The sequence below is a fragment of the Dermacentor albipictus genome, chromosome 7, assembly GCF_038994185.2.
Source record: "Dermacentor albipictus isolate Rhodes 1998 colony chromosome 7, USDA_Dalb.pri_finalv2, whole genome shotgun sequence".
NCBI lineage: Eukaryota > Metazoa > Arthropoda > Arachnida > Ixodida > Ixodidae > Dermacentor > Dermacentor albipictus.
Window position 1 is genome coordinate 126,699,045 of NC_091827.1, and position 16,220 is coordinate 126,715,264.

Genomic DNA, 16,220 nt, shown 5'->3' on the forward strand with positions numbered 1-16,220 from the left:
CCCCCCCCCCCCCCCATGCGAAAAGCGACCGTCTCGGTCACGTGAAAAAGTTTTTTCGGCGACAAGAAATGGAGCGCCTCAGGTGCATCTCGGCGTTCACGTACGCGCATAGTAGGGTTTCATGCGCACTACATGAACAACTTCAGCGCGAGGATGACGACGGAGCGAACCGGGGTCAGAACTGCAGTGGACGACTTCGTAGGTCGCGTCACTGAGGCGGCGTGTACCCTTGTAGGGACCAAAATACCGGCGGAACAACTTTTCTGAGAGTTCACGGTGACAGATGGGCGCCCAGACCCACACGAAGTCACCGGTATTCTAATGGACGTCGCGTCGACCCTGGTTGTAGCGGAGGGTGTCGGTATGCTGTTGGCTCCGAATACGATGCCGAGCAAGCTGACGTGCTTCTTCGGCTTTTTGTAAAACTCTTCCGTGTGGTCGCTGGTCGGGCTATTATCAATCAGAGGTAGCATGGCGCCAACTGTTGACGCGACGTGACGCCCGTATACAAGTTCGAACGGCGTGAACTGTGCAGTCTCCTGTACAGCAGTGTTATACGCGAAGGTCACATAGGGTAAAATCTCGTCCCGCGTCTAGTGCTCTACGTCGATGTAATGGATACATGGAGAGCATATCTGCCAGCGTTCTGTTCAGACGTTCAGTTAACCCATTGGTTTAAGGGTGATACGCAGTGCTCTTGCGGTGAGAGCAATGCGTCAGCTGGAGAACGTCCTGCATAATTTCGGCTGTATATGCTGCACTGCGGTCGGTGATGAGAACAGACGGTGCACCATGTCGTACGAGGATGTGGCGTACAAAGAATTTGACCACTTGATACGAGTTTGCTTGCGGAATGGCTTCGGTTTCGGTGTACCGGGTTAAGTAGTCGGTAGCAACGACTATTCATTTGTTGCGCGAAGAGGTCACTGAGAATGGCCCAAGTAGATCCATTCCTATGTGTTGGAACGATGCTTCAGGAGGGTCCACAGGGTGGCGAAAACCAGCTGGTTTAACTGGTGGTTTCTTGCAGCGCTGAAAATCACGGCAGGTCTTCACGTACCGCTGCACAGAAGAAAAGGCCGGGGCCAGTAATACTTCTTGCGTATCCTTGCTAATGTCTTAGCGAATCCCACGTGTCCCGCGCATGGCTCATCATGGCAGGCCTACAATACGTCTTGGTGCAGCGCCGACGACACGACAAGCAGGTACGCATTTGGACCGCGTCCGCAGTTTTCCTGTAAAGGACGTTGTTGTGCAAATAGTACGATGATAAGCCGCGCACGAGCGAGCGGGGTAAGACACCTTCAACTCCTTGAAGGTGCTCGATCAGCGGCAGCAGCTCAGGGTCAGCACACTGGTGGTCAGCCATCTTTATGGCGTCGATTACGCCGACCAATGGCAAGTCATGGTCAGGATCTGAGGACGTCATAGGGAGTGGTGCGTGTGACAAACAGTCAGCGTCGCTGTGCTTCCTTCCAGATCGGTAGACAACTGTAATGTCGTGCTCTTGTAACCTCAGGCTCCAACGGGCTAGTCTGCCTGAAGGATCCTTGAGGTTGGCAAGCCAGCACAGGGCGTGGTGATCGCTTACAGCCTTAAGGGTCTACCGTACAGGTAGGGTCGGAATATACTAATTGCCCACACAGCCGCTAAGCATTCTTTTTCAGTTGTTGAGCAGTTTTTCTCAGCCTTGGTGAGACTGCGGCTCCCATAAGGAATGGGGCATTCCACACCAGCTTGCCACTGCACAAGAACTGCGCCGAGACCCGTATTGCTGGCGTCAGTATGAATTTCACTGTCAGCGTTTTCGTCGAAATGAGCCAGTATTGGGGCCGCTTGCAAGCGCTTGCGCAATTCATTGAACGACTGCTGCTGCTCGTCCGCCCAAATGAAAGGCACATCGTCGCGTGTGATCCATGTCAGAGGTTCAGCAATTCTCGAGAATCCCTCGACGAAGCACCTATAATATGCACACAAACCAAGGAAGCGTTGGACAGCCTTCTTGTCTGTGGGTGGCGAAAACTCGGCTATGGCAGCTAATTTGTCGGGGTCTGGTCGGACACCTTTAGGACCGACGACATGGCCAAGAAATTTGAGCTCTTGGAACCCTAAATAGCATTTTTCTGGCTTGATCGTGAGGCCGGCAGTACGGATCGCCGCGACGACACTCTCGAGTCGTGCGAGATGTTCGTCAAACGTGCTCGAGAACACGACGACGTTGTCAAAGTATACGAGGCAGGTTTGCCATTTGAGTTCAGCAAGCACAGTATCCATCATCCGCTGAAAGGTGGCAGGTGTGGAACAAAGACCGAAGGGGAGAACTTTGAACTCATAAAGCCCGTCAGGTGTCACAAGCACTGTTTTTTCGCGGTCCTGTTCATCAACTTCGATTTGCCAATACCCTGACCAAAGATCCAACGAAGAAAAAAAACGTGGCATGTTGTAGACGATCCAATGCGTCGACGATGCGTGGCAATGGATAAACATCGCGCTTGGTGACACGGTTCAACTTTATATTATCTACACAGAAGCGTATTGTGTTGTCTTTCTTTCTGACTAACACTACAGGGGAGGGCCACGGGCTTGTGGATGGCTGGATCACGTCGTCTTCGAGCATCTCTTTCACCTGATGCTCGATCGCTTCTCATTCCACTGGCGACACTCTGTTAGGATGCTGACGAACAGGACTTGCGGACTCGTCCGTTATAATGCGGTACTTCGTGATGGACGTGCGCGGTACTTCGGACTACGTTGAAAAACGGTCTCCAAATTCATTCACGAGACTCGGTAGACGGTCTTTCTGATGATATGGCAGAGCAGCGTTAACGTGAATTCGTTCTTTCAGGCTGGGTAACTCAGATTGTTGAGACAATGCGATTTCTAATCTTGCAATGCCATTAACGTCAATTATTTTGCGAAGGAATGCGATTGTCATCCTTCGCGGTACATGCCGATATTCGTTACTAAAGTTTGTTAGCAAAATGACTGAACATTTGTTTCACACCTGAAGAAGCCCTCTGGCTATACAAATGTGGCGCTCAAGAAGCAGGGGCATGTTCGCCTCAGCAATTTCTTCGGAGTCGTCCTCCATGTGGCATCGGACAAGGGTAAGCACGCTGCTATTGGGTGGCAACGTGACGTGATCGTCAGCTACGCGAAGCGCGATGTCACGGTCATTGCCATTGCTGTTTTCTATGGCTTGCGTAGTAGCGAAGCTGACTCTAGACTCTTGCAGGTCGATGATGGCACCGTCGCCTGAAGGAAATCCATGCCGAGTATAAGGTCCTTTGAACATTCAGGAAAAATGACGAAGTCGCCCTGGTACGTAAAGCCCCGAATGTTGACTCGTGCCGTGCACCTGCCCATTGGAGTTATGAGGTGCTTTCCTGCAGTACGAATTTGAGTTGCGGTCCATTGCGTCGAAATGTTGTTCAGTATACGCGCAAGATTCTAGCTCATAGCTGACGTGTCCGCACCCATGTCGATTAACGCCGTGACTTCGTGGTCATCTATGGAAGCCGGTACGTCGCAAGATACTGACATCGAACTACACTGTTTGGTCTGCGTCTCAATTGCATCATATCGCGGTCGTCGTAGTGGAGGATATTCAGCGTTCATAACGTCAGCGACCTCACCTCCGCAGGTCGCTGGACTCAGCTTTCCCGGGTGGCAGGATTGGGTGAGCGACGCCTTGTTGTACTCGGCGTGAAGACGGGGCTGGAAGACCTGTTTCGGGCGGGTGACGGTGACCAGGGGACACGGAATCATGGGGCTAACGAGGTCCTGGTGTCCGCGAGGTAGGCTTCAATCTCCAGGGGCCGTTCACCATTGCGTGGGAACGGCGCATTCAGTGAAAACCTATGGAGGCCAGCTCGGCGGTTAGGACACGCCCTGTAGTGGTGATCGGCTTCACCGCAATGGAAACACAAGGGCCTCCGGTCTTCAGTGCGCCATACGTCGCTCTTGCGGGGTGGTTGTGTTTCAGCCATGAATAGCATGCGGCGAGGCCTGAAGTTGCCAGTTGCTTGTTCAACGGTGCGCACACCATGGATGTCCGGGACGCCGCGCACATCGCAAAAAGTCGGGGACAGCGAACTTCGCGCAGCTTTCGCCTATGACATGCGAGGCTGTGGCTGCCGAACCTCCTGCTGTGGTGCCTCGCGTCGCTCTGGCACTTGGACTGCCTGCCTGATTTCCTCCCGGACGACCTCAGCCAGAGCGAGTCGCGGTACCGATGCCGGAGTCACCTGAAGCTTTTGAAGTTCTTCTCGCACGACAAGCCTAATGAGCTCCCGCAAGGCGTCGGTATTGTCCAAGGGCACAGCGAGAGGGTCACACGATAGGCTCGACACATCGCGATTGTACTGCCTTGTTCGCTGCTGCAGTGCCTTTTCCATTGATATGGCTCCCGCGAGAAACTCTGCAACGGTCTTTGGTGGGTTGCGTATAAGGCCACCGAATAACTCTTGCTTGACGCCGCGCATCAAGTTGCTGAGCTTCTTTTCTTCCGGCATGGCTGGGTCCGCGCGTCGGAAAAATCGGCACATATCTTCGACAAACATTACGACGCTTTCATTCGGCCGCTGCACACTCGCCTGAATTGCAGATTCAGCTCGCTCCTTGCGATCGAGGCTGGCGTACGTGCTGATTAGCTGCCGTCGGAATTAGTCCCATGTCGATAGGGCCGCCTCATAGTTCTCAAAGAAGGTCCGCGCATAGTCCACGAGGGCAAAGTAGGCGTTGCGTAGCTTGCACTCGGGACTCCAGCCGTTGTATTCTGCGACACGCTCAAAGTGATTGAGCCAGTCCTCTACATCCTCGAAGGTGTCCCCAGGGAAGGACGTGGGGACTCGCGGCTGGTTGAGGATGACCTCGGTCGGCGCGGTCGAGGAAGAAGATGGAACCGATGTATTCATCCTCCTGACTTGATTGGGCAGAGGCTCGTACTCAGGCGGCAGTCCTTGAAATCAACGGCTTATCCGTACGTGAACTGGAGTCAGCTCAACCGGACTTCGTACTGGGCTTGTAGGCGGTGTTCGATCTGGGAGTGGTAGCATGTACCCCGCACCTCCACCAGAAAAATGTAACGTAGATAGAAGGCGGAGTGTTCCAAAACAGACGCTGCTCTTTAATGGTGGGCCAGAAGAAGAACGTGCAGCTTACGCGCTTCATCGTCTTTTATGGCGCCGACTTTTGCGCGCGCCGTCCCGTGGTGCGGGAGCCCTACATCATTGTGTCAATATATATTACAATAGGATTGCTATTCCTAGAGAGAAGTGCATTTTTCATCCACACTACAGATACGAGAGGGTTGATCATAACCATAAAGTGCGCGAATTCAGGTCAAGAAGCGAGATGTTGAAAGTGTCGTTTTTTCCTCACACTGTTCGAGAACGGCATGATTTATCTTCATTTTGTGTTAATATTACTGACAATGAAGTGTTTGCATTGTCATTGTGACTACTCTTCGAATGTACAACCAACTCCCTCCCCCCACACTGTGATGCCACAGTGGCACTGTGAGTAAATAAGTAAATAAATAAACATTTCTGAGGATTTCGAGCCTGAAGGGGAATCGGCGCAGTGTTTGAAGACATGCCACGGGTTGTCGCCATGTTTGTTTAGAAGAATTGCTGGTCCGCTGGACTAGGCTCCTTCTAGAGAGTCGCTCACAATCTGCTATGGAGCCGGGAAAGCGAAGCAACAGGGTACGTCTATTTTGTTTCTTTGTCGCTCTACAGGCAAGCTGACAGAGCATCGCTGGCGTCTCTGGGAGACGAGCTTCTTAAATAAGCGAAATCAACGCAGTTCATGCACTCAGCGATGCACGCAAAATGCCAGCTGAATGTAAGCAACTCCCTGCGAAAACTATATACTGCTCTCTCAAAAAAACGGCAAGAAATAACTGCACACACTTTCGCAAACAGCGTCCATTTTCCTGCGCTCAGTAGGCGCTGCGGTCGTGTCTCAGAAATAGAAGTGATGTTTGAATAAACGACAAAGACAGAGGGCTCGGGTTATTCCGTGAAACAATAAATGTCCATTCACGTGAAGAACGTGAGAATCGTTGAAAAATTGTTTCAGGATTTATGTTTGCTCTCTTGAAATTGTTTAAATATGTGCTTGATAATCATGCCGCACTCTTTGGCATTAAGGGTTTTTGTTAGCTTCTAGGCTCACGCGTGCTGTAGTTTCCGAGCTTAGAGATTGCGTATATTGTCATCACTGGGATGATTCGACACTCTGACCTTAAAATACACTTTTTTCCATCCTACAATGCATAGCGTGCAAGCAAGGATGATGTGACAGACATGCTGAGGAAACAATGGACGTAATATTGCGGGCAGACTTAGTTCTCTAGAAGCCACTTTTGAGTAGACGGCAATCCAGACGCGTGTGGTGGTGTCATTTTCTTTTCGGAGGCCGGAAAATCGATCTACATGAAAGATAACGCTATGGAAACAAGTTGTTTCAATGTTTTTGGGCACCCTTTACAGCTTTTAAAATATGTCTCATGCTTTAAAATGGGCACCAATAGTGTTACATAATTACTTATCCTAATTCAAAAATAATCAAGATAATATGCGACAACCACTGACAATATACCGCGACCCTCAATCGTCTATGATGCACCAATATAAATGTCAAATTTCGTTCAAACTGCGTGACAGGCCCGGTAAATAGAAAACACAAGTACTTGGTATTGTTGAAAATACCAGCAAGTGGAACAAAACTACCGAAAACGGGATGTTCGTCTTAGTGTTCTAGATGTCACGTGCTTACATTTTCGAAATTTCATATTGGTCTTTTTTTTTTTGTAGGCAAGAAATTCTATTCTGGGAAGGTTTGCTTTCTAAACACCGACAACGTAAAGGCACACGGATATGCAAACGCGAGAGCTGCCATTTGTACTACGTCCATGTGCCTTCCTGTTATTCATGCTTTGAGTGCGCAACTCTTCGAGAATGCTATTCCAACTCGCCTGAGAACAGCACTCCTAAGAAATTCAAGTTGATAATTCTCAATCGTGGTTCACTTTGTAATTTGCGCCAGTCGGATTTCAGGTTTCATATTTTCCTAATACTGCAAGTATCTGCTCGCAAGTAATACTCGCAAGTATCTGCCTCTGGGCAACTCGAGTGACGAAGGCTATCCCCCCTACAAAGGCTCGTCTTGCCCCGAGCTAGATAACCCCTTCAAGGCATGCGAAGTAAGGGAAGCTCTCCAGAATCTAAATGGCAGGTCTGCCCCTGGTCCTGATGGCATCCCCAACCGCGCCCTCAGAAACCTGGACGACTGCTCTATAGAATGGTTGACAGAGGAGATTAATGGAATATGGGAACGAGGGGTTGTCCCGGAGTCCTGGAAAACGGCCTCAGTCATCCTCATTCCAAAGCCTGGAAGGCCCCCGAGTCTCTCAAACCTCAGACCCATTTCCCTCACGTCCTGCATGGGGAAGGTAGCGGAACATGTCATACACAATCGAATTTCTAAGCACATCGAGAAACAGAGATTGTTTCCGTACAACATGATCGGCTTTCGTCCGGCCCTGTTAACGCAAGACCTGATGAAACTCATCAAATGTCAAATCAGTGACAACACCACAAGAGATATAAGAGGCATCCTAGGCTTAGACCTGGAGAAAGCCTATGACAATGTATCCCATGCTCACATTCTGAACTCCATCTCAGAGCTCAATTTGGGAGACGCCTTCCAGAGATACATAAGCTCGTTCCTACGAGATCGCAAGGCCACGCTCACAATCGGTGACCTCAGATCCGACAATTTCAATTTGGGCCCCACAGGCACGCCACAAGGAGCGGTAGTCTCTCCACTGCTTTTTAACATTGCCATGAAGAAATTATCGCAAAGGCTCTCCAACATGGAAGGGATCAATCATATGCTCTACGCTGATGACATCACAATCTGGTGCACCAGAGGAAGCGAAGGAGCTGTTGAATTAGGCTTACAGGAGGCTCTAAATGAAAGAGAGATGTACCTGGAAAATACGGGGCTTAGATGCTCCCCGAGCAAGTCTGAGCTCCTTCTCTACAGGCCAGTGAGGAGAGGTCCCAAACCTAGAGGCTGGAAACCGTTATCTGAAATAAACCTCAAACTCCACACCAAAAGCGGCTGTACCATCCCCAGAGTAGACACCATTCGGGTCCTTGGCATGTTCATCGAATCCAATGGCAGTAACAATACGACGCTCAACAAGCTCACAGCCAAGACTGAGAACATGATGAGACTCATCAACAGAGTCTCGAATAGGCGTGGAGGCTTAAAGGAAGACAACCTCCTCAGGTTGTTCCACGCCTTCCTCATGAGTCACATAGTTTATGTGGCAGCCATGCACAACTGGTATAACTACGAGAAGAAACGATTAAACACGCTCATCAGAAAAAGTATTAAAAAAGCACTAGCCATTCCATTACGGGCGAGCACGGACCTCCTTATGCAACTCGGAGTCCACAATACGTTGGACGAGATAATTGAGGCCCAGGAGTCAGCCCAACTGGCCCGTCTATGCTTTACCCCGGCTGGAAAGAAGATACTGGCAGTTCTTGGGATCAACCCTATCCTCATGGAAGAGCGGAAACATGAAATTTCAGAAAATCAAAGGAACCACATACGAGTTGCACCATTTCCCGGTAATGTTCATCCTCAACACAACGTAGGCAGACGCAGGGCAAGAGCCCTCGCCCTCCTCAAGCGTACCAAGGACGATCCCTACTCGGCATGTTTTGTCGACGCAGCCCAATATGGACAATCGCAGCCCAATATGGACAGTGGATGCCATTGCCCTCGTTGATCACAACAGACAGATAGTGAATGCGGCTTCCCTGAAGTGCTCAACACCAACCAGAGCGGAGCAGGCCGCAGTTCCTATAGCACTCCTAGACAACAGCAGATCACAAGTCTTCACTGATTCGAGATCGGCGGTCAGGGCTTTCACTTCAGGGTCCATCGTTGAGGAGGCTCACAAGATTCTCAAGAACAAGACCATCTTTCCGCACACCATCACGTGGTTTCCGGCTCACCTCGACCCCCAGATTGACTCGTTTCCCAATCTGAATGACATCGCCCACACCCAAGCGCGCGCGCTAACCCACCGCGCGGGAGCAGGATCGAGTTCAGACTCCGGGGTTCTCGAGTTTCGGGACATTCTCACTACTTTCAGCGAAATTACTACGCACTATCACCTCGGTAGGAGGACTTTTCCTCCCCCTCACATCAAACTGGCTAGAACTCTGGCGTCCACTTTACGCATGCTTCAGACGATGTGCTATCCAAACCTGGCCCACACGATCACTCCAGAGGCTTTCAGCTCCACTTGCCCCGACTGTGGGGCTGTTAGCAATCTCGCACACATGCTCTGGTGATGCCGCTCGTTACAGGGACCCAATCGCATCACAGAACAAGAATTGAGCTCTGCCATCCGGAGCTCAGAATATGCACATCGAACTTGGGCTCTCCAGAGAGCCCACGATGCGGCGGTTATGCTCGGCCTACCAGTCCCCACGTGGGAGCGGCCCGCAGCTCTGCCCTAGGGCAAAGCTTCTCAGTACCTTCTCACTTAAGTTCTCTCTCTCTCTCTCTCTGTCTGTCTGTCTGTCTGTCTGTGCCATAATCAAGAGGCACTGCAGAATTCATAGATCCTTCAAGTGTAAGTGCAAATAATGGGCATTTTGCGGAAGCTGTGTTTTGCCTACATATTCCATTTTCTTTATGAAAATGATTTGCTCACACAATTTAAGATGATGTGAACTAAATAAGTGGAAACACTCAGCAGGCTACTGTTCAAGTAAACTTGACACGTTCACTATGGTGGCATCGAGGGAGCCAGGACAAGGAAGACACCACACAAGGGAAGCAGCGACACAATGCAGAACTATGGGTTCAGTTTTTTTATGCGAAGCATATTACGAGAGCTCAACCCAGCTCCTCAGGCGCGGCGGTGTCGCCTTGAAACCACGTGACACCGTGACGTCACGACAGAGGAGAAGTGGCTTTGGCTCAACTCTTGCAAGACGGGCTGGGTGGGAATCGAACCAGGGTCTCCGGAGTGTGGGACGGAGACGCTACCACTGAGCCACGAGTACGATGCTTCAAAGCGGTACAAAAGCGCCTCTAGTGAATGCGGTGTTGCCTTAGAAACGAGCTGTTTCTAAGGCGTGCGTCTCTTGCTCAGGCGCACATTTCGTTGCCGCGCCGAACGCTGCTTTGCTCGACGCTCACCGCGTCCAATGCGGGGCGCGTAGTCGCTGCCCTGTAGCCCATTGTCTTACACCCCTTGGCGGGTCGACGGGAACGCTGTCGCGTTCCACTCTTGAAGGCGAAGCAGTAATGCATGAGTTGTTTCTTCGTCTAGCCGAACCAAATATAGCCAAGCAACAGCAGTTCACCAGGCTAAACAGTGGTTCAACAACTAAAATAAAGGCTAGTATGCTTCGCATCCTGGGCTTAACCTTACCTAAGCCACAGCCATTTTTTTGTTCGACGCTTCCAGCGCGCTAGTCCCCACGAGGTTCGCATTCTATATCTCATTACAATATGTTGCCGGGCTAGTTGGTTCTTGCATAGAATAATAAGCGCAAACTTTAGAGGAGACAGTGTTACTATTTTGTCTGAACCTTACGCACATTATACCACGGAAGCGTTTTCTACATTGCACTATTTCTGGGCTCAGATGCAGCGTAAGTGCAATTATTTTTGGCGCGAGCACATACACGTGGAAGGGGGAAATTTTTTCTTCGTTCGCCCACAGTAAACGGCCGCGTCCATTGGAGCTGGGCTCTAAGAGCCGTGCATACTCACCATGAAAAAGAGCTTGGCCGAGCACTGCCGAAGAATTCTTGACAGAAGAGGAATCAGAGGTGGGATGCTCTATGACTGTGCAATGTGAGAGACGATGGCTCGGGTCCAGGCAGCGCTGAGGATGGAACGAAATATGTGGAAGTAATCCGCACAATTACTGACACCCATCTTCTATGGTGGAGCCCAGCTGTCAGCAACTGGCATGCGGCACTGAAGAAAGCACCTTTCAGTCCAGCACGGTGTCCAGGACGTTCAGAGATTTAACAATGTTTTCGTCCTGTAAAAAGATGCAGTACGACACAACGTATCAGATGTTTCTTCTACTGAACGTATGAGGTTTACATTTGATGTGCGCGCAAAGTTGATGTCTATACCTGCGTTGTTTAGGGAATTATACGTGCCTTACACGCATGTCTCCATATGTACTGAGAAAAGTAAGTTTGACATGGAATTTAAATCTTCAAGATGTGGAGACCACGTCCGATTAGTTCTCTGGTATAGCTTTAAATACTGTTCTTTATTCGGCAGGCTAATAAAATTATTTAGGTAACTGCTCGAAGGAAAGAGCTCCACTGAAAATTGGGCTTTTTGGTCAAGGACGAAAAAGTACACATAGTTATTTTTTTATTTATCTTGGCTTCGAGACGACATGTCAGGCATTACACAAACCAGCTTATTCCTTGAAATACGCGTCCCTTGGTGGTTGCAATGTAGCACCGACAGTGAAGATATACCACCGACGATCCAGAATCATCGGAGAATGACGAGCTCCCGCCCAGACGCCCACACAAGAAAGCTGCAGAAATTCTCAGCGAAAAATTAGCAGTGGGCTCCCATCTACTTTGTTCTCAGTTTTCACCTTTATTTATTTTTGCTGTGCTGGAACTTAGTCGAAGCAGTTTACAACCATATGCAACATCTGTCAGGTGCCCCTTACTACTTACTCAGCGTTTTGACTAGAAATAAATGATAACGTAAGATATCGCTCCGTCCCTGCTTACACTGAGGACAATGTATACGCGATGTTTTGACGTAAAAATGGAGATCAGGTGCGTTACTTTGACATTGCTAATCCTACCAAAAAAAGCACCAACCCCGGAGAGCGTTTCAATGTCTCCCTAGCAAATGGTGCCACAGCATTTGCGTTGATGACGCGGAGTCGCTGCGGAGCCCTTTAAAGGCTCATTCTTCCCCGCATCATGACGCTAATTCTACGATCAAGCACGTCACGCGACGACAGTATGGTAAGCATTGAACTCTTAGCATGTCTAACGTGGCTCATTGGCTTATTAGATTACACTCAGGGCCCATTCGGAATTTAGAGTGGGTGAACATATCACACATACAAAAGATAGAACAGCCAAAAGAAAAACAAATGCCGACATCAAATTTCTGGAAATCTTACAGAACTCACGTGCACACTGACTCAAATACCTTGTTACTGTTTTCTTCTTTTTTTTAAACGTGAATATTGTATAATACTTTCCACATCATCCTTATTCTATACAGTATTTTGCAATGAGCGCTCGTTCAACTTCTGGTACTTTTTTTTTTCCCTGTCTCGATAGTGGTTGCCAGTGCTCACATATGCGTGTGATACAGTTCAAATGTTTGTCAAGTTGCCTTCCTTCAGTGTACCTTCTCTTAATCTTATTAGTCGTCGCTTTCATTTTTTGTTTTCTTATAATATTTACATATGTTGCATTGCTTTTGTATTTTCTTTTCATGTCTGTATGTATATATAAGCACGTGCATATGCAAATATTTATGTATTCTGCCCCTCCTGCTTGGGCCCTCATTTGGGCCTGCAGTATTGTATAAATAAATAAATAAATAAATAAATAAAGATATTCAAAACAAAACAAACATCAAAGAATTGTAAAGCTATAGCTGTAAACTTAGGATCAGGTAGGCAGCATGTTGTCACTTACTGCCTGTTTTGAATGCTCTTGTGGCCCAACTGTAGGTTATAAATTAAACAAGGGTTTCCCGCTAGGTCAGCTTGCGTCTTATCCAAAGAAGAGTAGAACAATGCATTCCTGGGGCAAAAAGGACCAGAACTTTTCGCGGTCAGTGGGCTAAGGGTGAAACATATGACACGTTTATTTTTTTAACTTGCGTCGTTACTTTATAATCCTTTGTTTCAAAATAAATTATCGTCTGACGTGTAAGCTAACGATACCTAGGCTTGACTTTATTGAAGAAATACTCACTTTGCGTCAATATTTAAAAGCAATGAGCTGATCGGTTTGGAATTGATTCAGTTCCTTCTACTACTGTGTGCTGCCCAGGATCCCACACATCTCAGGCGTACTCCAGCTTATGTATGATGAGTGCTTTGTACAGAAGCCAATCTTAGGTGCGGGTCACGTGAAAATTTATTGTTTACTTCTTGGAGCGCTTGATCGGTTTTGCTAATATCTTTGGTAACGTGTTCGTCGCAATAAAGCTTATTAGCTATGTGCATACCAAGATACATATGCGAGTTGACTGTTTCAAGCTGACCTCTGTTAACATTCGCGTCGAAAGGGATTTATGGGTTATACTGCCGCCATCGATAATTACAGCACTATGAATTTATTTCGGTCGGGAATCATTTGCCACGTGGAACATCACTTACAAATCTTGCCAAGGTCAGTGTGCAGAAGAAAAGAACCCTACGAATTTGCCTTAAAACACGCAATCGTCTGCGACGGCTTTATTCAAAGAGTTGATTTCATTAGGCAGCTCGTTATTTCTTCCATCACAAACAGCAAAAATACTAAAACGGAGTCTTGCGCTGGACCATATTGTACTGCGCAAGGATTCGACACTGAAGCATTTGCACGTACAAACAGCGTGCGGTTTGTGAGAAAGCACCCATTTCAATTCTATGTTTTAGGGTATACATATAGTTCACTGATTCTTAAGGAACAACAATCCATGCGGCAATTTATCTGTTTTTTGGAGAGGTCTAGCGAGATGCAATCTAATAGTAGACTCTAAAGCGCGAGTAATACCCGCGCCACACGGGCACAGATAATGACCATTATCTTCCTAGTGTCATAAATTTCAATTGAATTTCCATACTTTCAAACGGAGAAGCCTAACGTCATTCGTTGTATAATGCCTTTGGCCAAATTCAAACTACTGACAAATGCGCAATCTCGGCGCCATCGCTTGCACAGTAAAGTTGAAATATTTGAAAGAGGCTCTAGCAGGTTAAAAATTCCATGCATAACTTTAAACCACGATTGTCCTATCAGAAGCTGAAATCGGTAAACTTCCTTAAGTCAGCATGGCTTCGACGGACAGGCAGTTAGGGGAAACTCCCCGGTTTCGGTGGCAGAGCTAATTGGCGCCATCTCTGTCTTGGGCGAACCCGAAAATCCGTTTCTCTTGCATGGCCTCGTAGATCGTCACGCGCACGCGCACCGATCTAGGTGGCCGAGCCCTTCCCCCCATCTCCTCTCCACTCGCCCTCCCTCGCAACTCCCTCACCTTCGACTGTCTCCGCGCGCACGCAGTGCGGCCCCGCCTGCCCGGCGCCAGCTCAGCCCGCTGCATTACGTTTCATGTTTCGTTATCTGCTGTTGTCGCGAAGCTTGCGCTGCTGCGCGTTGACCGGCGTGGGTAGTTTCGTCAGTTTCGTGGTCCTCGGTAGCTGTGTGGTTGTGCCCCGCGATGTTTCAGCCGTTTCACGACTCGTACCGCTCATGCATCGTGCAGTGGTGCACAAATACCTCAAAACAAGCCCTTCACTGTTGTCCTGGGTGCGTAAAGACAAAGGTGAGCGTTAAGACCCAAGGACATCAGAAGGCGCATGTACACGAACACAGCCCTGTCCATGTGTGGGCTCCATGAAGCTCCGGACGTCGTTGCGCCTTGATTGTGCTACACTTGCCTTTTCCCGGTAGAGCAAGCTGACAAATAGATGTTCCTCCTCATTGCCACTTGGTCTATGACTTGTGTTTTCCTGTGCCAAGTCTCATTCTGCAACTTCAGTAACTTGCCCAGCCTTCCATACCGCCCTCAGAGCTTTTTCTGTGTGTCACGTTCTACAAACGTACTAACAGCTGAAAAATTACTGTTGGTGTTTTCAGTAACCACCAGTGGGAAAACCACGCGAACAACCTTTATGTGTAGGCATGATACGCATTTTTTTCTTCTGAAAAGCATGAGCATTGCAAGTGCTCTACATGCAGATTTTTGCAGTTCGTTTTTATTATACAAAGGAGTGCCCAGTAGATACGACTCAGTGCCTTAAGTGACGTAATTTTATTGCTAAGCATTGCATTCGGGTCAAAAAGAAGTCGTGTTGTTGGCTTATTTTACCTGGGCTCTCATTAAGGAATAAGCATTCCTGCGAATGTTTTCTATGTGTGCTGCAAAAGCCGACCATCTTCTGTTCCCCTTGCCACCGCTACTAAAGTGGTGGCCAAGTGCACATTAATGTGATAATGTGTATTTCATGTTTTAGTACAATGTAATTTTTGTTCTGCAATGTCTTTCTCAATTTGTTCAGCAGTAATGAACACGTCGCGCATTTCATATACTTTCGTGCCGATTTATAAGTAAGCTCTTTTTTTTTGTGTGGCTCTCAATCAAACAAGGTTAGGATTGAGCAAAGCAAAAATCAGACATCCACCTATTCGTAGCAATTGCTATGAATAGCTTAGAATAGCTACGTTAGCTCCGATGGTAGACCGGCTGACCCGGAAAGGCGGTGGTCCCGGGTTCGAGTCCCGAACCAGGACGAATTTTTCTTCAACTATGAGGCTTTTCTTTAGAGGAACCCGTATGGGTTTCCTTTGTAGCAATTGCGTGTCATTGTTTTTGCCATTACCAGTGAGTTTTCCCTTTTTATAGTTGTCATGACTATGTCATACATGTCCAGTTTTGTGCAATATATCTTAGTGCATATATCAGAAGCTCGTCTACATTTCGGTCTTGAGGGCATTATATAAAAATCTTTTTATGTGTGTGCACATGAAACGGCATCCGCGGTTTCTAGCGCGTTCTTTTGTTATTTCACCCTCTGTGAACTTTTGTGTTTAGTACCCTTGTATATGTCATGCACCTTTCACTTTTGCTCATTTTTTGAGCGTGTATCATACCACGTTATATAAAAAATATGTTTTCGGAAACGAACTCAATAAAGCGAGTCCAAAGATCTGTTGTGTTGGAAGTGGAATTTTTTAATGACCCGGCACATGCTGGTATAGTATAAGTATGGGCAACACTGCGTGCGTGCCAACGCCAGCTCACACCAGCTCACAAGCAATGCCTATGCACTGCGTAGCGCGGGCATTGCTTGCGAGCTGGCGCGTGGTGCGCCGTAGCACGCGCGCGATGAAAAAAGAACGCGCCGCGTACAGGTAAAAACAAAAAAAAGTAAGCGGCGCGCGCGGCATGGGGGAAAG

General features: G+C 48.2%; 1 protein-coding gene across 11 annotated transcripts in view; it reads right to left on the reverse strand.

Moving 5' to 3' along the window:
• The window catches only part of LOC135907090 (Kv channel-interacting protein 4-like), a 431,449-nt gene that overhangs the window by 65,869 nt on the left and 349,360 nt on the right, over positions 1-16,220 (reverse strand). For all 11 annotated transcript variants that reach the window (XM_070522693.1, XM_065438759.1, XM_065438758.1 and 8 more), the window contains one exon: positions 10,819-11,095. In XM_070522693.1, coding sequence (XP_070378794.1) covers positions 11,045-11,095 — 51 coding nt within the window. In that variant the 3' untranslated portion in view covers positions 10,819-11,044. The remainder of the gene's footprint in view (positions 1-10,818; positions 11,096-16,220) is intronic.